The 27989-nt window shown below is 39.0% G+C and overlaps 1 protein-coding gene across 1 annotated transcript; it reads left to right on the top strand.

Annotated features, from left to right (window-relative positions):
• Nucleotides 1–251: 251 nt before the first annotated feature.
• On the top strand, nt 252–27398 carry LOC129216820 (intraflagellar transport protein 52 homolog). Its single transcript, XM_054851037.1, has 11 exons — nt 252–278; nt 4608–4741; nt 13760–13847; nt 15373–15502; nt 15621–15762; nt 16125–16251; nt 17896–17982; nt 19488–19556; nt 22369–22523; nt 25347–25434; nt 26980–27398. The coding sequence occupies exons 1-11, from the start codon at nt 252–254 to the stop codon at nt 27235–27237; spliced, it is 1305 nt and encodes a 434-aa protein (XP_054707012.1). The 3' UTR covers nt 27238–27398.
• The last annotated feature ends 591 nt before the right edge of the window (nt 27399–27989 follow it).

Here is a 27989-nt window from a genome sequence, read left to right as displayed (position 1 = left end):
GACAGCAACGTTTAGTATGGTGCCGGACTAGAGCGACGTGGACGACAGAATGGCGAAATGTCGTGTTCTCAGACGAATCCCGCTTCTGTTTATCCAGTGATAGTTGCCGCATACGTATGTGGCGTCTACTTGGAGACAGATCTAATCCGGCAGTAACTGTGGAACGTCCCACCGCATGCCAACGTGGCATAATGGTTTGGGGCGTAATTGCGTACAATTTCATATCACCTCTAGTTCGTATTCAGGGCACTATGACGGCCCAACGATGCTTGGATAATGTAATGTGGCCGGTGGCGATCCCTTACCTTCAAGGGCTACCTAATGCAATTTTTCAGCAGGATAACACCCGGCCACACAGATGCTTCCCTGGCCACCATACTCTTCTGACCTATCACCAATCGAACATGTGTGGGATGTTACTGGACGCCGTTTGCAGACTGTCCCTGCCTCGTTCAGAAGATGAACTGTGGCAAATGGTTGAAAGGGAATGGAGAGCCATCCCTCTGGACACCATCCGCACCCTTATTGACTCTATGCCTAGACGTGTTTCTTCGTGTATCGTTGTCCGCGGTGGTCCTACATCCTACTGAGCCGACGCCATTCTCGCTTTGTATTCTGCCTATCATTTTGAAATTAAGATCATTTATTATTCCTTGCTGTCTCTGTCTTTGTTCCAAATTTCATCACTTTCTGACCACTCCTTCTTGGTGTTGCATTTTTAATCTCGAGCAGTGTATTTAATGTACTTCTCTCTTATAACAAAAAAGAAATTCAGTTGATCAGTTGTACATGTACAAAGACAGAAAATGAAATAAAAATGAAGAAAATATTTACTTTGGGGTCATGAAATTTTCTTTTTCTTATAAAATCGTCAATTTTACTCATTTGATGCTGGTTTTTACTATGGCACCATTTAATGGTGAAAGTTGCTATCGGGGGGCACGGCAGTGCCCCCGCCAAGTCGAGCGCGAAGCAAACACTGCCGTACCATCCTTTACTGGAACCATTTCGCCGCATTTTCAGGCCCCTATTTGAGAACCTTCTGATGAAACTAGAACGCAGAAATTTTCGTCATCCAGTAAGCTATAATCACATACTTAAAATCCGAAATTTCAAGTCTGTAGGTCATTTAGTTCCGAAGTTAAGCGAAAGCAAAGTTTCGCATTTATGACACTCACTCACTCACTCATGATCATCAAAATAGAACTAGTACTTCCCATAAACTCAGAGAGGTGAAATTTGGTACAGAGTTAGGGTTTGATGGCCACATAAAGGGAAAACTATAAAAACTAGGCTAATCGAATATCTGGAGTGACCCTGATTAGAAAACACAAGAGCCCAACCAAACTATTAGAGATCGACATACCGCCTTTACAAAAAATATTCAACTTGGTGGGCCGCTTCATTTGATGTCAAAAATCGAAAGTCTGAAGTATCTAATGTAGAACCCTCAGTTGGTCTCAGCTGTATTAGAGATATGGTAATGCCCTCTTCTACTATTGGTACATAAAAAAATCGACTGTCATTGCAAAAGTCCAGCGTAGTGGGACACATCTTCTAATTTAATCTAGCCTTTTAGTCTACTCGAACATTACACAAATTAAATGTTTCTACAAAAAGAAGTGAAATCCCACTAAAAACATTCTGTAAAAAACTGGCCAAGTCTCGATGGAGCTGCTTGTTTATCTCTAAAAAGTAATGAAATCTAGACAAACTCATGACAAGTCTAAGGTTCCTTACTGCGATTTCTTTAGTATTATAGTTAATGTTGTGTGACTTGGCCGTTAAATGGTACACAAGGGTACAAAACCAGGTGCTCCACGACACCATTGCACCAATCTGTCGCCAGAACCGCTACCCATTGACGATGGAAAATTGCCACTTGGAAAACGTGTAAACAAAATTGACTTGTACCCACTAACGTATAAAGAATGTTTAATGGCCAAGTCACACAACATTAACTATAATAATAAAGAAATCGCAGTAAGAAACCTTAGACTTGTCATCACTTTGTCTAGATTTCATTACTTTTTAGAGATAAACAAGCAGCTCCATCGAAACTTGGCCAGTTTTTTTACAGAATGTTTTTGGTGGGATTAGAGATTACAAAAACATGGCTGCAAATAATAGATTCTTAGAAATTAGCAGTGTCCCAAGGTACAACACTCACCCCTATACTATATCTCTTCTACTTTTTAAATGTATAATACTATACTGTGATATGAGGTACTACCGAATTTGGCATGGTTGTGTTAATACGCAAGTATCGAAATATTTTATAGCTTCATTATATAAAATAGGCGGGTGGGGGAGAGGGGCACAAAATGAATTTCATGCCCAGTGTCTTCAAAATCTTAGTCGGGCCCTAGGGGGGCCCTGAATTTAAACTGTACCCCATGTCCAATATCGGAATGATCGAGCTCTGCTGGGCTTGTTTTGAGGGGTATTTTTTGTTTTTTGTGAGGGGGGTCTTAACGATAATTAGGTAGCAAGGTTCGCCCTTACTCTTAGGAGGGGTGGGCACCCCTGATGTATGTATGCACTAAAGTAATCAAGTATTGTTCTCCCTTCCGTTTGTAATCTTACATCATATTCAGCAGTCACTTTAGTTCCATGACGAACGTAGTGTAACTTTCTACTCGCACGACGGTATGACATAAAAACCAGCTGACGAACTAGACTCTCTTTTTTTTTTCATATCAAAGGGATGGAAGTTATTTTCGTTCGGTTGGTTCTCTGTCGAAAGAAGACCGTTTCGAAGTTTTAAAAAAAAGGAAGAAAGAGATAAGAAGACTCTTCTGAAGAGGAAAGAGAGAAAAGAAAAGGGGGAAAACGTATTCATTTATTTTGGGTAACTTTGAATCGTATGTGTGTACTGTACACCACTTCCTATTTTTTTAGTATTTCGAAAAGAATTGTAGATAGCCCATGTTGCGCACTGCAGGCAAGGTTATAACATCCGTTTTCTATTTTCGAAAATAATTCGATGACACTGTACACAGATCTCTGTACAATCCGATCATTTTGAAGTGACTGTTTAGAAGCTACTCTTAAATGATGATTTCAACTTGTCGACCTTTCTTGTCTTACATTAATATCCTTTTATCATACTGTGTAGTTTACCATTCTAAACTTTAATGTTTTGTTTCCTGATTTTAACAACGGAACTGTAATTCAAAATGCTGCATTTAGATCATACATGCATTCATTGAAATTTTGATCAGAATTCTGATTAAGAAAATGAGTGATAAAAGTGACATTTTTGGCTTATGGTGATTAGAAAGCGATGAAGAAATCTTTAAAAAGATGCCTAACTTATATGAAGTTTGATAAAGCATTAAGGAAGTAATGGAATTCCACCAAAAAAATAAATAAATAAAAAACCTTTGAGAAACAATATGTTAAAACCTTGCAATGCTATAAAATTAAAATATTGAGTTTTTGCACACTTTGAAATCACCTTTTTATGTTTAAAAGTTGCATTACCTTCATCAAAATACTTTTTACATCCTATTTATGGCATGGCTCAAGGTGACACTAAATGGAGGGATCACTTTTAGTTCGTTTTAAATGTTTGTTATCATTTTATTATTTCTTAATTCTGTATAACTTTGCTGTATTTTATGAACATTTTGCCGGTAGATTCAATAACACTTTTGAAATTTATGATTATGGCAGTTAAAAATAGAGAAGTGGTGGAACCAAGTTATCTTGAATGGCTGTAAAACCTTTTCTGATTTATTTTTATTTATTTTTTTTCGCTCTCTCAGGGGCGTTCTAATGAAAAACGTTATGAGTCATTCTGACCCACCAAAAATTTTCCAATTGTGCAAATTTTATCTGACGATTTACCAAATTTAAATGTGTTTCAATGTTACAAATTCCTAATGTAACTTTTCATTAGATGGTGGTGTTTGTGCATACTCCTATTTTATCATTCGAGTACATTCGGGTTAGTTGCGAATTTCCCCCTCTCAGAAATTTTAGTTCGTGGCGCCCCTGTGCTCTCTTCTTTTCTGCGAACGTTTGTAGTTTTTGGCACATTCATGCAAATAATCTGGAGAGCGTAAGTTTCCTGCTCTTACCAAAGACATGGTGTGGCTATCACGAGTGCACTGTTAAAAATTCAGGAAAGTTTTACGGTGACTATTACTGTAAAATAAAGTGTTTACAGTACAAAAAAAAATGCACAAATTGAACTGAAAAAAATAAACGATTGCAGCGCCAATTTATACACCACGTGACTTACAGTGCGAAGCATCTAAAACAGTATTTCCCCTCATTCGACGTGTCTTGGTGTCACAGCTTTTATGGTGGTCAGCGAAGCTGTCTGCCAATACGAAGGACCCGAGATTGAATTCTGTCGATATTCTGTCAATGTTTTGGCGATTTTTTACTCTCTTTTATTCTACCGAAAAATTTTACAGTAAAACGGGATTTTACGGTAAAAGTTAGTGGCAACATGGATGCCAGTAACTTTTACCGTAAAATTACAGGATTTTTTTAAAAAAACTGTGTGCAATATAGGTTGATAGTTCTGAACCATTTTGCGGTTTTCATCGTTTACTCACCCAATATCTTTTCTAAATATTTCATTTCTTCCTCAGCATCCAGAAGAGGAGTTCCCCAGCCAGAGCAAAGTGGTGATCTTCGATGGCTCTAAGAACGAGAGCTTCACCCTCACCGAGGGCTACTCCGTCCTCTCCAGACGTCTCAAGATGGAAGGCTTCAAGACATATAAGTAAATCTTGCTTTTACACGATTTTTAACTTGATTTTTTTTTTTTTTTTTTTTTTTTGAGCAATTACGATTGCTTATTATTCTCACTTGACTGTTTTGATGTCCTTTGATTTTATTTTCCCGCCGCCACCCTCTGCAGCATCACCGTCGACCGGCTCCTCACGATGCTGCTCTTATAGCGAAAGCCGTCTCCAGGTTGCATCCATGCCCTACACACACGCGCATACATACACAACTACACACGCACGCGCACACACACACACAAACACATACACAACTACCCACACATTCATGCCTGTACACAGACACACATACCCCCCCCACACACACATTCATACACACAACTACCCACGCACTTATGCCAACACACAGACACAAACACACATGCCTACATACACATACCCTATACACACAAACACACACGCCTACATACACACACTCGTGATTGCGAAAAACATAATTTGAATTCAAGATGTCCCAATTCAAATTATTATTATTATTTTTTTTTTTTTTACATCAAGTTCTTTTAGGAGTTACATTCTCATCGATCTTTTCAAGTCGGACTGGTTCTTAAAGCATTCGACACTCTATAGCAGATATATTATACTTCTGCCTTGGGCGGGTAAACGGCAGCATCTGCAGAAATGAATTTTTGAGATATTCGAAGAAACGCATTTTTGCATTGAATTCTAACAATAGGTAGGGTAACGGCACCAGTAACAAACAAGGGTCCAGTAACAGAGAGTCTTAAGTTTGGATAAAAATAATGTTACAAATTCTGTAAATAGTAATTATTGTAGTAACGTAGCCTGTAAACAGTTTCCCGAAATGAATATACAACCCCTTTTCATTCGACTGATGTATACGATCCCTTTTCTTCTCATTGATAAAATTTGATAACGGTCTACGCATTTCGGGAAGCAGTAAGAATGTTGTGGAAACTTCTTCGATGTTTATAAAGGCGTCCCGCGTGGTAAAAAGTGAGTTTCGATTGAGAATTTGTTCTGAGAGTGTATTAGCTCTGTTTATTGCGAGGCATTTCGCTGTGTTGTTTTCGTATTTGGAAGTAAATACGTGTGTAAACGTTGAGTTTACGGTGTTGTGTGATAATTGCTTAATTGCTGATGAATAATTTAGCAGTTGTTGACGATATTTCCTGTACATAGTGTAAATAAATTCTCTGTGTTTTTAATCAAGAACTGTGTCGTCCTTTCGAGAAGTTGGAAGCCTCACCGAATCCGTTACAATTTGGCTCCCAACGAGGGGCTACTTTAGGACTTTCTTGGAGTAAGTGTGACTTTGGACATTTTTTTCATAAAAACTTTTTGAATTTGGACTTTAATTTTATGGTGATTACTCGCGCAATGGATGAACAATTAAAACAACTTCTTGGTGCAATCAACTCTGTTAAAAATGAATTGGCGGCTAATCAAGACCAATTAAAAAGTGATTTGACTGCAAGTTTTACTGCAAATCAAGAACAATTAAAAAATGATATGGCGGCTAATCAAGAACAATTAAAAAATTATATGGCGGCTAATCAAGAACAATTAAAAAGTGATCTGACTGCAAGTATGTTGGCAAATCAAGACCAGTTAAAAAGCGATTTAACGGTGCTGAAAAAGGACTTAACGTCTAACCAAGAAGAAATTAAAAACGACCTTATTTCGGTAAAGATTGTGATGGAAAATAAATTTAATGACATAGAGCATCGAGTTGATGCTATTGAAGAAAAATTTGATACCGTTGAAAGCCGATTCAATGCTGTAGAAAGTAAATTTGAAGAAGAAGATAGAAGATTTCATCTACTTAAAGAAGAGATCTTTAAGGACGTGGAAAGGAGATTGGCGACCGCGGAAAGCAGCTCTGTACAGTTTGGCGCTCCCACATCGGTTGCTCTACCGTCCATTAAACTTGCCACATTTGATGGGAAAACTTCGTGGCAGGTTTACAAAACTCAATTCATGATAGTGGCGGAAGCGAACGGATGGGGTTCTGCTACCAAGGCCTGTCATCTTGCAGCATCCCTGAGAGGTGACGCAGCGGACATTCTCCAGACCCTTCCGGACAGCCAGCGCCTGGATTTCGCCGCCCTCACATCTGCGTTGGAGCTTCGCTTCGGTGAGAAGTGCCAGAAAGATTTCAGCCGACTCCAGTTGAAGTCCCGTTTCCAGAAAACCGGGGAAACCCTGCAAGAGCTAGCGGCGGACGTCGAGAGATTGTCTCATCTTGCTTTTTGCGACTGTCCTGCGGATGTTCGAGACAACCTGGCACTCAACTACTACATCGACGGGGTTCGAGATCCGGAAATCCAGAAAGCTCTACGGATGGCGGATGTCAAAGACCTGAATTCTGCTGTTGTGTATGCGATGAAGTTGGAGGCCGCCCAGCAAGCAACCCGCAAGGATCGCCATTCAATCCGCGGCGTGAAAACTGATGAGCCTGATCCGGTTTCGTCACGCTTTGCTGAACTGGAAAAGCAAATAAAAGAAATTGCAGGAACCCTCAAAAGGATTTCGGCTCCCAAGGACCAAAATGGACAATCACTTAAGTGCTGGAAATGTGGCGGCAAGGGTCATTTACGAAGAAACTGTGAAGCTCGCCAAGAAACCAGAGGGAAGACTCCTCCTCTCCCTCGCAGGTCCAGAAAAACTAAGCCATGGCAATCTCGCGGGGCGGAGGTCGCCAAATTGGAATGAGCCCCATCTTAAAGTTTTCCAGATTTCATCGACGAATTGCGGCAGTAATGGACTGTTTGTTTACGCATATGTAAACGGATTTCCCTGCGAACTGATTATTGACACTGGAGCCAATGTTACAATCATTAGAACAGATGTGGCTCGTCAATTTGGACTCAACATTCTATGGACGCCGCCCTGCGTTACCCTCCAAACTGTGACGGGTGACAAGATCGAGATTGAAGGTAAAGTGAACTTAGAAATTGTGTTTGGAAATGCCACTTACCATCATACGGTATTCGTTGCTGCTATCACAGACCCCTTCATTCTCGGATTGGACTTTTTAAAGAAGTATGACTTCAACCTCGACTTCAAGACTAATGAACTGCACTCGATGAGAGAAGACATAGCCATCTTCAACGCTGAAAATGATGTAAAATCCGCTCATCAAATAATAGCCCAAACAGATTTATCGATTCCCTCAAGGTCAGAATCATTAATACCTGGCTCCATTGAAGAAAGCAATAGTTTTCGATTTGGACTCATTAAATACCCTAACCTAAGCAATAACCTAAAAGGAGTGCTGGTAGCATCTACGCTTGTGGACCTTTCTAAGGATGTAATTCCTGTGAGAGTCGCCAACGTGAGTGAAAGGCCAAGGAATGTCCGGAGAGGTGAAGTGTTAGCAACCTGTATTCCAGTAAACAGCATCATTAGAAGAATCAATTCCCCCGAGACTGTGTCTTCTGAATCCTTGACATCGAAGTTAGTTGGGAGTGCGCCATTATCGAAAGATCAAAGAACTGCTGCGGAACAATTGGTGGATGACTTCAAGCATCTGTTTTCATCAGCATCGGAGGATGTTGGCCGTACAAACTTAACGCAGCATAGGATTTACACTGGAGAACACCCCCTATTAAACAGCATCCAAGACGACTACCGTTCGCCAAGAAGGAAGAGGTTGAGCCCCTCCTGAAAGAGATGCAGGAGAATGATGTCATCGAACCCTCGTCCAGTCCTTGCGCCTCTCCCATCGTCTTGGTCCGAAAGAAAGATGGCTCCACCAGATTTTGTGTCGATTACCGGCGGCTGAATGAAATCACCAAGAAAGACAGTTACCCTCTTCCACGGATAGACGACACCTTGGACACTCTTTCCGGACACAAGTGGTTTTCGACCCTGGACTTGAAGAGCGGCTACTGGCAGGTTGAGATACACCCTGATGACCGAGAGAAGACAGCGTTTACAACTGGACTAGGCGTATGGCAGTTTAAAGTGATGCCTTTCGGCCTCTGCAATGCACCAGCTACGTTCGAGCGTCTTATGGAGACAGTGTTAAGAGGACTTTCCTACGAATCCTGTCTGCTCTACTTAGACGATATCATCATCGTGGGACGCAGTTTCGAAGAACATCTGGCAAATCTTAGGAAGGTGCTGCAAAAGCTTAAGGAAGCCAATCTGAAGTTAAGCCCGTCCAAATGTAATTTGTTCCGCCGGGAAGTGAACTACCTTGGTCACATCATCTCTTCTGAAGGTGTACAAACCGATCCAGAGAAGGTATCTGCGGTCAAGAGTTGGAGTCGTCCCGAAAACATCCATCAGCTGCGAAGTTTCCTGAGGCTCTGCACGTACTACAGGAAGTTTGTAAAGGGTTTTTCCAACATTGCACGACCTTTGCATAAGCTGACGGAGAGCAAGCAAAAGTTTGAATGGTCCAAAGAATGCGAAGATGCATTTCTACGACTGAAGGAGGCTTTAACATCAACGCCTATCCTCGCCTATCCACAGCCTGAAAAATCCTTCATCCTGGACACTGATGCGAGCAACGAGGGCATCGGAGCTGTTTTATCCCAAGAAATTGACGGAAATGAACATGTCATCGCCTACTGGAGCAAATGCTTATCAAAGTCGGAGCGAAATTACTGCGTCACCAGAAAGGAGTTACTGGCCATAGTGAAAGCTGTGGAACACTTCCATCATTACCTCTACGGCCGAAAATTTCTGCTTCGGACAGATCATGCCTCATTAACTTGGCTTTCGAACTTCAAAAATCCGGAAGGCCAGATAGCCAGATGGATACAGCGGCTCCAGGAATATGACATGGAGATCAAGCATCGAAAAGGGTTATCTCACGGTAATGCTGACGCTTTATCAAGGAGACCTTGTCCTGAGAACTGCCACTATTGTTCCCGAATCGAGAAACAGTATGGAACGACTAGCCCTACCGCCTATCAGGTGACAGTGACTCCAATATCATCAGAACCTGATCCATGGAGTGACGACCAAGTTCGAAAAGATCAACTTGAAGATCCCGACATAAAACCAATTTTGGAGTTCATGGAAAGTGACAGTCGACGCCCTAGCTGGCAGGACGTTTCCATCTTCAGTCCTGCAACAAAAAGATACTGGGCTTTATGGAACTCGCTCCATTTACGGAACGGCGTGCTACACCGAAAATGGGAATCTGACGACGGCAAAACATCTAGGTGGCAGTTACTACTTCCCCGATCAAGGATTTCAGATGTTCTGAAAGAAATACATAGTAGTGCGACTGGAGGACATTTTGGTGTCTTGAAAACCCTCAATAAAGTTCGGGAGCGCTTCTTCTGGAGCAAGGCGAAGGATGACGTGGAGAAGTGGTGCCATTCTTGTGACGCCTGTGCTGCTCGTAAAGGACCGAAGACAAGCAAAGGGAAGCTACATCTGTACAACGTTGGAGCTCCTTTCGAACGAATTGGAATCGACATCCTGGGTCCTCTACCAAGAACTGCTGATGGGAACAAATACATTCTTGTTTCCATCGACTACTTCACCAAATGGCCGGAAGCATATCCCATTCCAGATCAAGAGGCTACCACCGCAGCAGAGACTCTAGTCCAACATTGGATCTCGAGATACGGAACACCTTTGCAGATTCATTCCGATCAAGGGAGGAATTTCATCTCTGCTGTGTTTAAGGGCCTATGTCAAATTCTCGGAATTGAGAAAACTAGGACAACACCACTACACCCACAATCGGACGGCATGGTGGAGAGATTTAACCGCACAATCCTGAATAATCTCTCACTTATGGTCTCCAGAAATCAACAGGATTGGGACAAGAAGCTACCTTTGTTCCTGCTGGCCTACCGCAGTGCTGTCCACGAGACTACCGGATATACCCCATCTCAGATGCTCTTCGGACGAGAGCTTCGGCTACCTTGTGATCTCGTCTTCGGTCGTCTTCCGGATGCGCCTGCATCGCCTGAGGAGTACATCCAGGATCTCCAGGCCCGGTTGGAAGACGTTCATAACTTCGCACGAGAGCGAATCAACATCGCGGCGGAGAAGATGAAGACCCGATACGACACAAGGTCTACTGGACATGAATTCAACGAAGGCGACAAGGTTTGGTTATGGAATCCCATCCGACGGAAAGGTTTTTCACCCAAATTGCAGTCGCATTGGGATGGACCCTACAAAGTCCTTAACCGACTGAATGACGTCGTAGTGAGGATCCAAAAATCACCTAATGCAAAACCTAGGGTTGTACATTATGATCGGTTAGCCCCATACTATGGCCATAGTTCATGAGTATTACGTAAACAACCATGGTTGATAACATAAAAGTTGTAGATATTTTTTTTTTTTGCTTTTAATGTTTAGTAATATTTCTTGTTATTACTGTGTTTCCTATGCATTATTGGTTATTATTTAATGTGTGTATTTGTGAACTTGTGATAGAAGTTTGGCACCCTTTCTGGGGATTGCACTGCCCGGGACGTGCAGTCCTTAGGAAGGGGGCAATGTTACAAATTCTGTAAATAGTAATTATTGTAGTAACGTAACCTGTAAATAGTTTCCCGTAATGAATATACAACCCCTTTTCATTCGGCTGATGTATACGATCCACTATTTCCTTTTCTTTTCATTGATAAAATTTGATAACGGTCTACGCATTTCGGGAAGCAGTAAGAATGTTGTGGAAACTTCTTCGATGTTTATAAAGGCGTCCCGCGTGATAAAAAGTGAGTTTCGATTGAGAATTTGTTCTGAGAGTGTATTAGCTCTGTTTATTGCGAGGCATTTCGCTGTGTTGTTTTCGTATTTGGAAGTAAATACGTGTGTAAACGTCGAGTTTACGGTGTTGTGTGATAATTGCTTAATTGCTGATGAATAATTTAGCAGTTGTTGACGATATTTCCTGTACATAGTGTAAATAAATTCTCTGTGTTTTTGATCAAGAACTGTGTCGTCCTTTCGAGAAGCTGGAAGCCTTACCGAATCCGTTAAAATAATAAGATTTTTAAGCGGGTGAAACTGATGTTGTTGTGGCCCATGAATGCAGTGCATCCATCTAGTGTTATCAGAGTGAATTTCACGAGCCAGTTGGTATTTACTGTTGGAGTAAATACATCAATGCCACTCACACTTCCATTCCCTCTTATGAATATGAATAATCTTTCAATGTGAGGCAACGCCACCTTTTGGCGACATATTGCATCTGCGCAGACGATGGGATAACTTCCATGTAGCAACATCTCTTTTTTGTTTGTATTGTGATATCGTGTTTTGTGAATAAATCTTTATCTTTACTAATAATAAAGCTGAAAATCTCTCCATCCGGAGGCTATCTGGATGTCTGGATCTCTGTGACGCGCATAGCGCCTAGACTGTTCGGCCGATTTTCATGAAATTTGGCACAAAGTTAGTTTGTAGCATGGGGATGTGCACCTCGAAGCGATTTTTCGAATTATTATTCCAATTTTAAGAACAAAAATATCGTAAAATGGACGAGTAAATTACGAAATTATCATAACGTGGAACCGTAACATGGGCACGAGCCAATCGGCGAGATACGAAATTATCATAACGTGGAACCGTAACATGGGTACGAGAAAATTGGCGACAAAATTCACCACACATTATTTGTAAATATACAGGCGAACCAAAAGACGTTTTAATTTTTCTATTACGGGCAAAGCCGTGCGGCTACCACTAGTGTTTCTATGAAACTCTTAATATGCTTTCACTGAGTGAGCATGAATACTCTGCAAACCGCAATGGACAATATAGCTAATATTTACAGGGCAGTGGTGGAAGGTTATGAACAGCTACCACGAGGTCTGCCGGTGTTTCGTGTTCATTTGAATTAAATAAGGCTTTAGATCTAAAAATAAAGAACTTTTGCACATTTTGAATATAAAAGGGAATTTTGCCATCATTTATCCTTTTCTCATCCTATCTGTTACTGGGTATCATTAGATTTTTTGGTGTCTGTTACTGGGGGTCGAATCTTTTTTCGAAATTGAACAAATAAAAATAAAATTAACTAATTCGGAGGATCCAAACGTTAGATGAAAGGTAGTTGCATAAGAGAAAAATATTTTAAAAAGTCTAAACACATTAAAAGACTCAGAAAATTGAGTTAACCCGAGAGCGATGTCTTACGCATGTCTGTTACTGGTGCCGTTACCTTAAATGTTGAAATTTGACGTCTTTTTTTTTTTTTTTCGTGATTTATTTTCAGCGGGGAAAAAAATGGAGAAATTTTCAAATACTGCTCTTCTTGCGGCAGTATATTAAATGAGAGAAATGTGCACTACTAGAGCGTTGTATGCTTTTTAAATGATGTGTAACTAGTTATTTTACAGCTTTTGCTTTCTTATATTGTTATCGCAATAAATTGCATTCCCAACGATCCAATTACAAAATAATTTTCTTTGGATTTGCCTCTTTTGCAGTTGCTTTAGTTTTAAAAAGAAGCAGGTACTTTTGTTCAGCCAGAGCCTGTTTTACCGTTAGGATTATGCAATCTGCCCTAAGGATCTCTTGCTTAGGGAGCACCTGAAAATTATAGATAATATTGATACTTAAAATAATACCTAATTTTAATAGGTTTATTGTGCTAGCTGGTAACAAAAGCAATATATAAGGTGTAGATAGTTGTAACTTTTGCTATTAAAACAGTTATTACTATTTACAATTTTGTTGAACTAGCCTACACCATCAACGTATCCTATTTCATAGCTGCTATATCATAATGTAAAGAAATATTAGTATGATATTTCTTTGACACACAACATTGCTCTGCTGAAATTACAGGCGTTGCTGGACTTTGTACTTCTAATACTAAGGGAATATAAAATGAATGTTTACTTTATTTGAACAGTACGAAACTTGATGCTCATTTGTAAACTCAGTTAGTGCTGTGATTACGTTCTCCAAAATTCAATATTTTTTTGAAGATAATGCTGTTTGTCAATAAAGCGAGAAGCATGAATTTGTGGATGGATGTCTTGACTTTTAAACAATTGTTTGGCAAGATTTTCCTGATACGTGTAACAAAAATTTATTTACAGCAACAACGGAGACATTTCGCCGGAGCTGTTGTCGAAGGCGGGAATCTTTGTCCTGCCGGGACCGAGAGAGAAATTCACAGTCACAGAAGTGAGTAAACTTTCTGCAAAAATTTCGTTTCATTTTTGTACATAAGTTCCGAGTTTCGTGCATAAACGGGCCGTACTGAAAGTTCCATTTAAATTTAAAACTGAACCATCAGGAACAAACACGGTCCTAGCGTTATAAAAGATATTTTTTCTGTTTCCTCCAAGTTCGATTGCAAACAAGTTGCCAAGTGACGCCAATGCACACTTGTTCTACACTCTTTCTGAACTTCGTGCATAAACAAGTATTCAGGTATACAGTAGAGCCTCGTTTGTCCGGACCTCGTTAATCCGTATCTCCAGATTATCCGGATCAAATTTCTAGCTTTAAAAAATATCTTTACATTGATAACTTCAGATTATGACAGCGAAAAACGTACCTATAAGTAAGTCGAACATTCCCTTTTTATTTTGATTAAACTTACAGCTCCGCGTAGCTAGTATAATGAATTATGATAGAATACAAACACCGCTGCTGCTGTACTATAATGATAAAGCTTTAGATTGACCGTGATTTATTCAAACGACTGTGCCGAACGGTAGGTTTGCTTATTTGAAGATTTGCTTTGCTTTGTTTATTACCCATAACTACCTGGATTTTTGGTCATCCGGATTGCCTTTGCTCCCAGTTAGTCGTATAAACGAGGTTGTTCTGTACTCAATGATTGAAATTTCATAGGCTTAAAACAGCGTTGCAGTACGTATTTTTTTTTTTTTTTAACTTGATCACTATTTCATGAAACTGCTTAGGATCCAAACTTTGTAATCTATGGTATGAACTATTCTTATACCCAGACGTCTTATTCTGCTCCGAGGCTGACTGAATCATTGAATAGTTAAAGAGCTTCTGGATGGGGAACATCTTTGGTTGAAATTTAAAAGGATTTGTTACCAATGAACAAAAATGAGCTGGATTAAGTATTAGGGTTGGTTTTAGGCTATCGACGTGATAGCTTTTCTAACCACAACTACGTGGACATTTGCAGAATTGAATTCCAAATTATAACATGATGACTTTATAGGTGCCAAATGGGGAATTCACCTCATTTTTTACCACAATTTTGTTTAACTTGACTCAGCCGACCGCACATGGAAGGCGCAGTTTATGTTTAACATCGGCGTGTGTGTTATAGTGTGCCTCTGATAAGTTGGAGCTTGACCTTTATAATGTTTTTTGCTTTTTGAGCAATTCAGTGAAATAGGGAATCGTTATTGACGTGATCTTACGTTTGAATACTTTTACAAAATTACTACGAAGGTAACCCATTTCAACTTATCTTCAATCACACTTCCCTATTACCCCCAAAAAAGAATGAGTAAACATTTTCGAGGTCAAGTTTTAATAATTCAGACCCACACTATACCAAACAAATATTTCTTGGGTTCTTAATTGCAATAAATCATACGATAACTAGAAATCTGCCGTTCTTATTTGTAAAATCTTAGTGCTTTTCTGGTACATCTTATGATTTTCATGCAATTCGCTGTCGTTGAAAATTATTCCTATGTGCATATAAACTCTCTTGCAGATCAACCACTTGCGCGAGTTCGTGGATCGCGGTGGCAGCATCTTGGTGACGATGGGCGAGGGTGGAGAGAAGAGCTATCAGACAAACATCAACTTTCTCCTGGAAGAGAGGGGGATAATGGTCAACAACGGTGGGTATCCCCATGCTTTTCCCTTTGTATTTAGTTAGCACGTATTCAATCTATTACTTGCTTAAAATATTTGAGAACAAGACAAATCTCTCTATGATAAATTCTCTTGTCGTTGCAGACGCTGTGGTGAGGACCGTGTACCACAAGTATCACCACCCGAAGGAAGTGCTGGTGTCGAACGGCGTCCTCAACAGGTCCATCAGTGTGGCCGCGGGAAAGAGCATCCCCGGCAAGAATGCGTCTGGCACCAACAACGCTCAGTCAGTGCTGCTCGCGTCATTTTTTTTTTTTTTTTTCTTTTCACTCAGCATTTTCCTTTAAAAGAAACTTTTGAGTATAGTCTGGCTCCGGTAAAAAGATCTTTGTCCTTGGACGTGTTCGTTTGGGTTGAAAAAGTGAAAATTCTTTGATTGGCATTACGCCAACAATTGTTATCGGCAACAACAATTGGAACAGCCTTAACCGATCGGAGGTCAAATTATCAGGGCCAGACTGTAGTTTTTTCTCGATTCTAATGCGTCTAAAATTGGAAAAGAAAAAGAAACAAGACCTAACCAGCAGTATGAAGTGTAAACAGGGAAATCATAACATTTTCCTGATTCTGATTTTTTTTCTTGAACAGGGCATTGTCGTTCCTGTATCCTTATGGCGCTACCTTGAACGTGGCCAAACCTGCTGTCGCTGTACTCTCGAGCGGAAGTGTGTCTTTTCCTCTGAACCGTCCTGTTTGTGCCTTTTACAGCCATCCGGTGAGAATACCTAACGATACTTCACTCCCTAACTAGCTGATCAGAGTTCTCATGAAGACTTTCACCTTTTATGGCGTTCGTATTATTGACCAGCTTGTCTACATCTCGGAAATCGAATTGGCGTTCTGGAAACCTTTTTACTTCCTTTTACAAAAAAGGAAGTATTGTGTTCGCAAAAAGAAATTCACTCAAAAATCGACCTAAATTTCCATTTTGCTCACCCCCGAATGAATGTTTTTTTTTTCGACCCGACCACAAGTACATATGTACCTAAGAACGTGTAGACGCCCGAAATATCCATTTTGACGTTTCCGGAGTTAATTACAACGAGTTTTCTCGTGACGTCTGTATGTACGTATGTAAGTGCGTATATGTGTATGTATGTCGCATAACTCAAGAACGGTATGTCCTAGAAGGTTGAAATTTGGTACGTAGACTCCTAGTGGGGTCTAGTTGTGTACCTCCCTTTTTGATAGCATTCAGGTGTTTCTAAATGGAGTCTTTTACACCTTTTTGGGGGGAAATCATTGTTAATTTCAATGCAAACTCAAGTGGTGTTATAATTTATGCAAATACTTGGCAATCGCCAAGTTTGGTCGACTAGTTTTGTTGCCAACTTGGCGATAAATTTGGCAGATTTTTTTTTTTTTTTTTTAATTTCGTTTCAAATCGGCCACTGTTGGTGATATTTAGAGAGTAAACTATTGAATCACATCAAAATTGCCAATAATGGGGAAATAACATTGAATTGGAGTAAAAGGAAGTCATGTGATGCACACATCAGCTCGTTTTTTAATGATTTAACATTGAGGTTGCTTGAAATTCAGAATAAGTGCTTGCATGTTTTGAAATTTACTAAATGGTACTTGTTACTGTCTGACCATTGATGAGATGGAAGGGCGAATATTCGTTTTGCAGGCGGAAATAAACGCACCTATCTATTGTTTTGCAGGGATGCCAGCTTTTGTAGATGAGTGTTAGTCTCTAAAAATTAAACAGAGTTACATTGACGTGAACGAAACACGAACATTAAATTTTTTGTTTTCGCTCTCAATTAGATAGACTGCACTCGTCTAAATTGGCCACTTGCCAGTTCCATCTAATGCAGTCTTAAAAAAAATTTTTCAAAAGGTAAAATAAAATAAGATTTGTTCGCTAGTCGGTTGCAGCAAAGAGACCAATTGGGAATTAAAAAATGGAACTGTTGATTTCATGTGCCGATCATAATGCGCATTTTACCCCAAGACGTAATACTTTTTCAGCAGAAACAGCGTTTTCTCTTAATTTTGTTACAAATGCGCATCAAATCGTATTTTCCTTTTGAAAGAAACTAAATTTTTCTTTTTCTTTTTTTCTTTTTTCTTCTCTTTTGTTGACCGTCTTTTCCGCTCTCACCCTATCTAGAAAAAAATTAAATGTATTTAAAGTTTATATGTAATCTAGTTTGCGAGATTCATCTTTGATTCGAGGTGCTGCCCTCTGGTAAAAGAGGTTAGGTACCACTGTTCTTAGCTATAATATATTTAAGGTTTAGTTCTTGTTCCAAGTGGGTATTCGATTTTGTGCGTTTTTATTGATTAATGGTTACACAATTTGATTGAACTGTGTGGTCTTCTGGTTTTAAAATCGCTATTTCTGTTTCAGACCTCGAACGGCAAAATCGTGGTTTTGGGCTCAACGCACATGTTTTGTGATGCCTACATCGACAACGAAGAAAATTTAAAAATTTTGGTAGGTTATGTTTTCTACACTTCCTTCAGTTATGAGTTTTTCCTTTTGATTACACTGGAGTGATATATTCATAGCATATGATTGTCTTTGTTGCAGACTAGTCTGGCACACGTTTTCAATAACTTGAGTTTACTAACTAGAGGAGTACTTTTAGCCAGCTTGGCTTTTTGAAAGCCGAGTGGTATGTTTTATTGCTTAAAGAAAATCAATTTTATTCAATTCACAATCTTCAACATTCTGAAATAGTAATATATGTGACATAACTAATTTATTACCAGGAAATGGCCGAGTATTTATCAGTGCCATATTTCTCTTAGATAATTAAAAGAATAAAGAGTGGAACATGTTAATGGGCGAGTTTATATTATATCTGTACCAAATTCAGTTACAGTGATCTCTCGCTTATACGCGACCTCTGTTATACGCGTTTTTCACTTATGCGCGTTTTTCTCACGGGCCCGGCCAGCGATAAAGGAAAACAATGTTAACTCTTGTTCATTTATACGCGAAACCTAAAATACACCTTTCACTTATGCGCGATAAAATGTTTTCAAGTTTTAGTTAAATCGCGTATTTACGCTTTGCTTATGGGAAGATTTGTACTCTTCTTGTTCTGTCTCTTGGAATGCGTTTAAGCGCCTTCATTCCATTGTTCGGATTCTTCCAAGATCCCGTTCTTTTTCGCAGAAGTGTACAATTCGGGGGGGAATTAGTCTTTTGATTGACATCGAGAAGGGAGAACATTTTATATAGAAAAATTAACGTCACTAAAAAGTCGTGGTCAAGCGGTAAGCATTAACGCAGGCTATCGAGGATCTTTTGCATCCTCGTAGCTCTGATCACACGATAATTTTTAGGTTTTGAGGCATTCGCTTAAATGCTGTACAGTGTATGAAAAATGATAAAACGCACAGCAAATTTTACATTTTTATTAAATTACAATGCATAGACGGAAATAATGTGCGTATTTATTCATTAGCATTAGTAGTGTACTATTAGTATCACTGTAACTGATGTTAAATTATTACATTTAAGCTTATTTTTGGGGTTTTCACTTATGCGCGAATCTCAATTGTGCGCGAAAATTTCCTTGTCCCCTTTGGTCGAGTATAAGTGAGAGGTCACTGTATTTGAGCTTTTGGGGGGAAGGGGGAGGGAAGTGGCTATTTGCTGGTTCGTCATTAACAGAAACATTTGCTTACACATTATTCGATGTAACAGCAATAACTGATGTTGCAGCAGAAAAAAATCTGTTTACAGTCCCCCCCCCTTTTTTTTTGGCTCTCTGCCACTTTCTTCCGTGTAATCTGTAGAAATTTTTGCCTCATCAATAAAGGTTAAATAGTTTACAATTCGTTAAGATTTGTGAGAATGAATTATGTGTGAGAAGTGTATTTCTCAGAGCCTTAGAAAAGGTTAAGTAGGGATGTTTTCCTGAATCAAATGACTTAATTGACCTAGAGTGAATTGAATGCATTAAAATATTATCTCCCATTGTGTTGCAGAATGTCATCTTCAATCATTTAACCACCTCCGGGCTGCAGCTCAATGCCATCGATGCCGAGGATCCAGAAGTGAGTTTTCTTTCTTTTTTTAAAAAAATACTATACTTGTCTTCGGGTCAACGATATAAAAATCAGAAACATTTTTTAAAAACATTTCTGTTTTTGATTACACGGAAAAATTAAATTTCTTCATCTCATTGCTACTTGTTTTGGTATTTTTCCATTAAGGGGGATGTGTAAAAACAGATCTGAAGTAATGGCATGAATGTGCGACAACTTGACCATATATTCCTAAATTCACTGTCGTCAAACTTGACGATCCTAGTTTATTGTCGCCAATGTTTTGCCTCCAACGCAACGATGCATCGCCAGGTCGGCGACGAAAAGGTTTGATATAATGCCATCGTCAATTTATGACGTAACTTTAGTTTAACTGAAATTAATGACCCCCTGGAACAGTAGCAGAGCCAAAAATTACCATTTACAGTGGCGCAAAAACGCCCTCCAGAAGCCTTGGTTTTAACATTATTTCCAATCCTAATACAGTAGTTTGTACACATGTAAGGACTGTTTTTTTTAAATTTAAAAAAATCCTCCCGAAGGTAATTCTGGCTACACTGCTGGGGTGTTTGGTCATAATTTTCTTTGTATGAGTGTAAACTACAGTACTGGGATTCGTAATGTGTGTTAAAACCTAGTGTTTTAAGGAGATTTTAACCCCTAAACCTTCTCTTTGGCTGTGCCACTGCAATGAAAGACAGAAAAGTACCATTTGTTTTTAGTATTGGAAAAATTTCTAGACAAATCATTGATTTGCAAACGGAGCAATTCAACGAGTACAGCCATCGATATTCATCTCAATAAAATTTAATTAAGTTCTGTTTTCATTCGAATACACTCTCTTCGACCTTTCAAAAATAATATAAAAACGAGCATCCGTAATCACTACCAAACTTTTGGAATAGAATTCAGAAGATTCAATTCGATATAATGGAATTAAATAGACACTAGAAGTGGTTACAAAGTAATGAACCTAGTATAAAATGAAATGATGAAATGGTTTTCAAACGAAAATGCGAAAATGTCGTGAGAAATTTGGTACTGCTATCAATAACTGCTACGAATCTTTATCAAATTGAATAAAAATTGGATTGTGGTAGCTGTCCATGTTGAAAAAGTCAAATTGTTTGAGGAAAGAATCGTTGAATTTAGTCCAACAAGCAACAAGAGATCAGTTTTGTGCTGCCAACTTCAGAACGTCATCGTTAATGTCCTGCATGTACTGATGCAAATTTCGGGTGAAAGGAAAGTTTCAAGCAACTATTTTTGCGGAAGATACTATAAATATGATGTCTCATAAATCAAGAGTTTGATAGGTATTTTCGCGCTTGTAGTGTTCCCTAAATTTTGCGAGAACCCTGTGGTATATGATGAATTCCTCCAGATTTTTAGACTAATTTTATGTGAGACATTCAACACGTTTCCCTCTGATAGTTGTATTTTGTTATTAAATGAAGTTGAAAACTGATATTGCAGTTATTACATCCTTTGGTTTTCTCTTCTGAATACTTATTGCTTTTTTTCAACATGAAATGTGGTACAAAACAAAGCATCAACGAGTTTTTTTTTTTTTTCCTCCTAGATTGTCATCCTTGTGCCTTGGCTTTCGCTAGTAAGAGTACATCGTACCTTTCAAAAAACTTTTATCTTTGACCCCCTACCCAAAAATGCTGAAAAAAAGATGCAACAAACCTATTTTAAAACAATTTCAAATGTTTAATAGTCATTAATGTTTTCCCTTTTTTACAAAAAGAAATTAATAAATTTTAAAAAATTTCTAACATTTTCATCTCGACGTACAATGGATAAAATCACACTTATTGACTTATTCCTAAAAGCTGACCTTGGAAAAGGTCAAGTTAAAGATTAAAATTCTTATAAAGCTTCAAAGGGAAAAAATTGGATCAAGAACATCAATTTCCTATTTTAAAATGTTTAATTTTATTATTGTTTATTTAAATTTCCATTTCTAAGCAACTGATAGCCTTTCCTGAAGAAATTTTGAGGAAGATCTTATTTTATGTTCCTGTAAAACAGCAAAAATTCTTGAGATTTTTTTGAGCAATCATCACTGCTTATTGCTTTCATTTGACTGTTTTGAATCCCTATGATTTTATTTTCCCACCACCTCCCTCGTCCAGCACCACCGCCGCGTCGACCGGCCTCACGATGCTGCTCCTCTTGCGAAAACAGTCTCCAGGTTGCGTCCATATCCTACGCACACTCGCATACACACACACACGCCTACACACACATACACACACTCATGCCTGCGCACAGACACAAACACACACTCCTACACACACACACATACACGTACTCATGCCTCCACACAGACACAAACACATATGCCTACATACACACACACACACACACGAACACCTACACACACACACACGAGCGCGCGTACACACACCGCACTGCATACACAACATGCACACACATCCATACATACACACAGACACACACGCACCCACACACTTGCGCCTACACAAACACACACGCACATTCATACACACACACGCTCGTGATTGCGTAAAACATAATTTGAATCAACATGCCAAAAATTCAAATTAATATCTTTTTTTTTTCTTTGTTTTGTTTTTTGTTATTATTATTATTATTATTATTATTATTATTATTTTTTTTTTTTGAATGAGAGAATTCGAGCTTATACGTACGTTTTCAATCTCAATATAAATATTCATTACGATGCGGAAAAGAGTCAGAGAGTAGTTATCTGTTAACATTATTTGAAATGTTGATTTTAAGTAAGCATTGAAACCATTCTAACTCTGGGATCGGTTGCTGTGTGTTGCAGATCTCGGATTACCACACAATTCCGTCGATCGGACGCCTGGCAGAGAATCCTTTCGGCTGCCTACAGGAGTGTGATGAGATCCCTGCTGACCCCTCGGTGCTGTTCCGCGCCACCCTCTTTCAGTTCGACAACAGAGTGCTGCCCAAAGTGCTCAAGTGAGTAGCCATTTGTTAATCTCCTATTTTGCCTTTGATATCAAATCGTTTTGCCGTTCTCATCAGGGCCTGATTACCCAAAAAGCCCTGGAGACTTGAGCTTCCCCTGAAAATTTTCAGGGGACCCGAAAGTGACTCAAAAACAGTGCTTCAAAATTCTAATTTCTGCTTTTAGACGCATTTTTATTAGACATTACAAACACTAGAGCGGGTTTTATAAAACTTTTTAGAAGAAAGTTAAAAAGTGAGGACACATTTCATAAAATGTGGTCAGAACCTTTTCATTGTGGGATTTCGCCAAAATGTCTTTTAATGTATTTTAACAACTTGTAATAAATTCTGTGGGGTGACAAATATATTCCAACAACTAACCACCCTTATTCTCTCGTAGTTGTAGTAGCATGTTGAATGTACCCAATGTCTGTGTTGAAGGAAAAGGGGTGGGTAACTTTATCTTAGTTCTGCTAAACCATATTTGGAAATAATGCTTGCCGTATTAGTGAGTTTTGTTTTAGTGTGTATAGAATTTTGAGTGTGACGGGATGGTGGTGTTTTGGGGAGTTGAGTATACATACTGTTACGGATCCGGTGCGACTTTAAACTTTCTTGAAAGGACGACACAGTTCTTGAGAAAAGCACAGGAGATTTATCTACACTATGTACAGGAAAGATCGTTAACAACTGATAAATTAATCATCAGCAATTAAGCAAATATCAATCAACACCGTAAACTCAACGGTTACGCACGTATTTACATTCAAATACGCAAAACAACACAGCGAAATGCCTCGCAATAAATAGAACTAAATACACTCTCAGTACAACTTCTCAATCGAGACTGCCTTTTTAGCATGCGGCACGGCTATTTATAGACATCGAAAGAGAACTTCTCAGATATTCCAGAAAAATCTTACACCTTTCTACACTTTCTTATTTTTTTCCATTCACGAATTTTATCATTCAGAAATGAGGGACCGTATACTTCAGCCGAATGTACGGGGGCTGTATGTTCATTACAAGAAACTATTTACAGGTTACGTTACTACAATAATTTTAGATGAAAGATAATTTAATAAACGCCAAATTTAGCTAGATTACGACAAATTAATCACAAAAATAATTACTATTTACAGAATTTGTAACAATACCTACTCCTACCTGAGCTTTGGAATTCAAAATTAAAAACCCAGATTTTTGCTCAGTGTTTAGGTCAGAGCTTATTGCTATCAGTAAGGGCTTGCAGAATGCTGTTCAGATGGAGGATAGATACCAGGATATCTAGATTTTGACTGATAGTCGTGCCTCTATTTGACATCTCTAAAATCGGGGTTTTGTTATTCATTAGACTAGTTTGGACATCTTAAATCTTCTTCACAGACTTTCCCCCGGACACACTATTCATTCCCAGTGGATCCCTTCACATGTCGGAGTAAAAGGCAATGTAAAAGCCGACTCCCTGGCTAAGTCTGCTGTTGAGGAGGGTGTGAGTCCTCGTGGGGATCTCACCTTCAGTGAGATTTCCACTATGGCAAAAATAGAGTTTACCGGACAAATGAAAACTCCTGCCATCCACTCATAGCACTTAGCAAAATTTCCGAATGAATCTCTCGGACTCAGTCTTAGATCCACCAAAACACCTGCTCCAGGTTTTTCAGTGGCTATACAAGAGCCTTCAGGTTTTGTGAAAGTCGTAAGGCCTTTGCGAAAGCCACTTGTGTTCTGCTGCTGAGGCCCCACCTGCTCACATTCAATTTGTTTGCGATTTACGAAGGACGAGGTCCGTTGCGAGTTGCGACCCGCAAGTGTTTTTGGAAATATTATTCGGATTCATGCAGATTATCCAGCAATACGAGACAATTCCGAGATAAGTAAAAAAAAAAAAATATTGAAAAAGATTTTCCCGGGCAAAGGGAGTGGGGCACATGAAATCTATACTAATACTAGCATTCCCGTACCCGGCATTGCTCGGGTAATGGAATTAGCAGGTGTTAACAGTGCTTGGTGCACCTAGTTTCGAAAATCCCCTATAATAATTACCTATATTTTTTTCTAATTTTGGGAGGATCCCGGGGCCCCTGGACTGCTGATATATATGCCCTTGTCCTTAACCGATCTTTAACTGTTATTAACGATCCTTTTAAAGTATTGATTATCTTTGCTAACACAGACCATCCACATTTTATTGTTATACCTATGTTTAAGCAAGAACTTCTTTCAATAAGTTACCGCTCTATAGCCAGGGCTAAGGTGGAAATACATGAAATACACCGCCAGCTCAATCAATTCCAGCCGAGGACTGCAGTTTCGTGCTTATTAGCACTCATCAGCCCGGCATAGGAGTGACCGACCTGGAGGTGGAAAACCTCTTAAGGAAGCCAAGAGTGCGAAACAAACTGGTAGCTAATATAGAATCAGCAGACCAGACGAGTGACCGAAGCAATGGTTCGGTTCAACTCGAAGATTGAACGCAAGGCAAGGTATATTCAGTAACTTACTGCCCATTAGCCAGGGCTAAAGCAGAAATACGTGAAATACACCGCCAACTCAGTCATTTTTTTTTTTTTTTTTGAAAAGGTGAGTACGCATTTTGTACAAAGAAAAATGATCACTTCATATCAGAGGGGGAGAGGGCGTCAATTTTTTTTATTCAACGGACCTCCATTAAATTTTTAGCCCGGGCATCGCTGTGCGGGTACTGATAGTTCAAAATAAAATAACTACATGAAGTGTTATGTTTTGGTTCTACTAAAGTATTAGTAAAGCAATGTTTCTCTTATCTTATTAGGGCTTGAGTCACTATAGTAGATATTTTTTCCCTCGCAGGGCTTACAAGGAACTGAATATGAAGCACGAGCCGCTGAAGCTCATCATGCCAAGATTTGAAACACCACTGGCTCCGTTACAACCCGCGGTAAGTTTCGAATGCTATTTCGGAAACTTTATGACATTGAAAAAGAAAAGAAGAAACAAGCGCACAAAATGGTGATGCTGTGAAAATGTCCATGTAAGGGTGTAACAGGTGTTTCGTATCTTAAAGTATCTATGGTAGAAATTTAGGATGGTCGGGCGAGTTTGTCCCATGAATCGCTTTTGTTTCAGCCAAAACTAATCATTCTCTTCTCTAGCGAGTTACAATTGCGTTTTCAGTCCCCAGTTTCTATGTATTTCTTACGCCTTATAATCGTAACATATTCACACGTGCTCTTTTTACGTGGCTTTTTGCACATGCTCATTTGAATCTGTACTGCGTCTACATAACCCCCTTTCTTTTAAACAGTTTTGTTACGATTATATTGCTTATCTTATGCAGTCGACTCTCGATAACTCAAAGCCTTGTAACTCGAATATTCCAGATTCTCGAAGTTTTCATTCCGCCCCAAAATAATTTAGTGTTTTTAATTCAAAGTTGTCTTTGTATTTCGATTGTTCTCCCTTTAAGTCGAAATTTTTACGAGAGTTTCGTTTCTATTTCATGCATGGAGCATTTATACATTTGGCTGCAAAAAAAAAAAAAAAAAAAAATGCAACCAAAAACAGAAAAAAAGTTTTTTTTTTTTTTTTTGGCCTTCTACACATTAATTTGCTTATCACCTTGTGTGAGGAGGAACAGTGTTGCAAGATTACGTTAAAAGTAGCGGATTAGGCTCCTTTTCACCGTGGCTGACGACCTACAATTTTATTGCTTTCTATCGTTTGAACAATTTATAATTTTGGCAAAAAATTGAAAAAAGCAGCCTTAATTTTCTGGATGACTCACATAATCTGCTTTTAAGACAAAAAGACATTTAAAAGGAGTACTAACTGAAATCAAGAGAAAATAAATTGGACCTGCTACATACAAACTTAATGAGTTTTTAAGATGCAATCAAAAATGTAAGCAGTTAAAATTAGCTTCTTCTTTCGAAGTGTCTGAATGAAATTTATTCTCTGTGCAGATGTTTTAGCTTAGTACTTAATGATTTTATCCAAACAATAAGTGTTATAGACTACCCACTATGCACTATTCTTGAAAAAGAAAATAAACATTAATCTTCAGAAAGCTGGGAAAGGAACCAAGGGCGCCCATATAGGGGGGCAAGGGGGGGGCTCAAGCTCCCCCTTAGAAATTAGAACTTCCTTGCTTTTAGTACTTTTTTCTTTGTAAAAATGTAAAGACTCCCATTTCAAAATCCCCAAAAATGTAAAAAATCCCAACTTCTCCAGTCATTAATGAATAATTTATCAAAAATGTCAAACTTTATAACTCTAATTTGTAATGAAATCGGTGTTTATGGGGAAAATATTCTGCTAAACCATGGGGAAAATACTTGAGCCCCCCCCTCCCCTTAAAATTTTGCATATGGGCACCCATGAAATGAACTTTCGATAACGTGAAAGTTTTAGCCGGTACCTTGGGACTTAGAGCTATCGGAAGTTGACTGTATTATGTTTTTATTTCTAAATCCGTGTGTTTCAGGTGTTTCCTCCCTCGTTCCGCGAAGTAGAGAAGCCCTCCCTGGAACTGTTCGATCTTGACGAAGCGTTCAGCACGGAACGGGCCCGGCTGGCCCAACTGGCCAACAAGTGCACAGACGACGACATCGAGTACTTCATCCGGGAGTGCGGAGACGTACTGTGCGTCGCCGACAAGCTGGCCTCGGACACCAGGGACGGGAAACACATCCTGGAGTACATTGCCTCGCAGGTGGCAGAGTTCAAGAAGCTCAACCAGTGATCGTGCTCCTTTCCGGAAATTCATCTGTGGATGTGTTTAGCTGTCAGACAGCCGAAAAGAAATGACTGGGCTCAATATCGAGAAGAGTACTTAATCCTTTGCTTGTTGAATTTTTTAAAAAGTTTTTGTCTGGCTTAGGTTTACTTCCTTTCATTTCTTTGTCTCCCCAAGGCCGTCTCTAGTGGTTTTGCCGCCCTAGGCAATATTAACATGTGCTGCCCCCTCCCCATTGAATAATAATGATAATAATAGCAATATAAATAATAATAATATATTAATAAAATAAAAATAATGGTAAAGTGCTTGAAATTAAAGTGAGTTTCTAGTTAAATTCCAAACTGGATTTTGCATATCCAAGCACTGGTACACACTTAACCTTTTAAATTATCTTTTTTAGCATTAAAGTAGGGCATCTTATGGAACTGAAACAGAAATTAATGTTTTCAAAAGATTTTTAAATCACGCAATTTGCCACCTCTAAGATTAAATTGAATTTTTAGTTAAATTCCAAACTGTGTCTTGCATATCCAAGCAATGGCACACACTCTAAATTATTATTTTTTTTTAGCATTGAAGCTGTGAATCTCATAGCGCTAAAGCAGGTATTCATACTTTTTTTTTTAATGTTTCCACTTCGAAATTTGCCGCCCCTAAAATCTGCCGCCCTAGGCGGTCACCTAGGTCGCCTACCCCTGGAGCCAGGCCTGTGTTTCCCCTTCAAAATTTCGGAGTGAATCGTTTTGTATTAACCA

This window comes from Uloborus diversus, chromosome 2 (assembly GCF_026930045.1).
Source record: "Uloborus diversus isolate 005 chromosome 2, Udiv.v.3.1, whole genome shotgun sequence".
Lineage (NCBI taxonomy): Eukaryota > Metazoa > Arthropoda > Arachnida > Araneae > Uloboridae > Uloborus > Uloborus diversus.
This window is presented reverse-complemented; position numbering and strand designations above follow the sequence as displayed.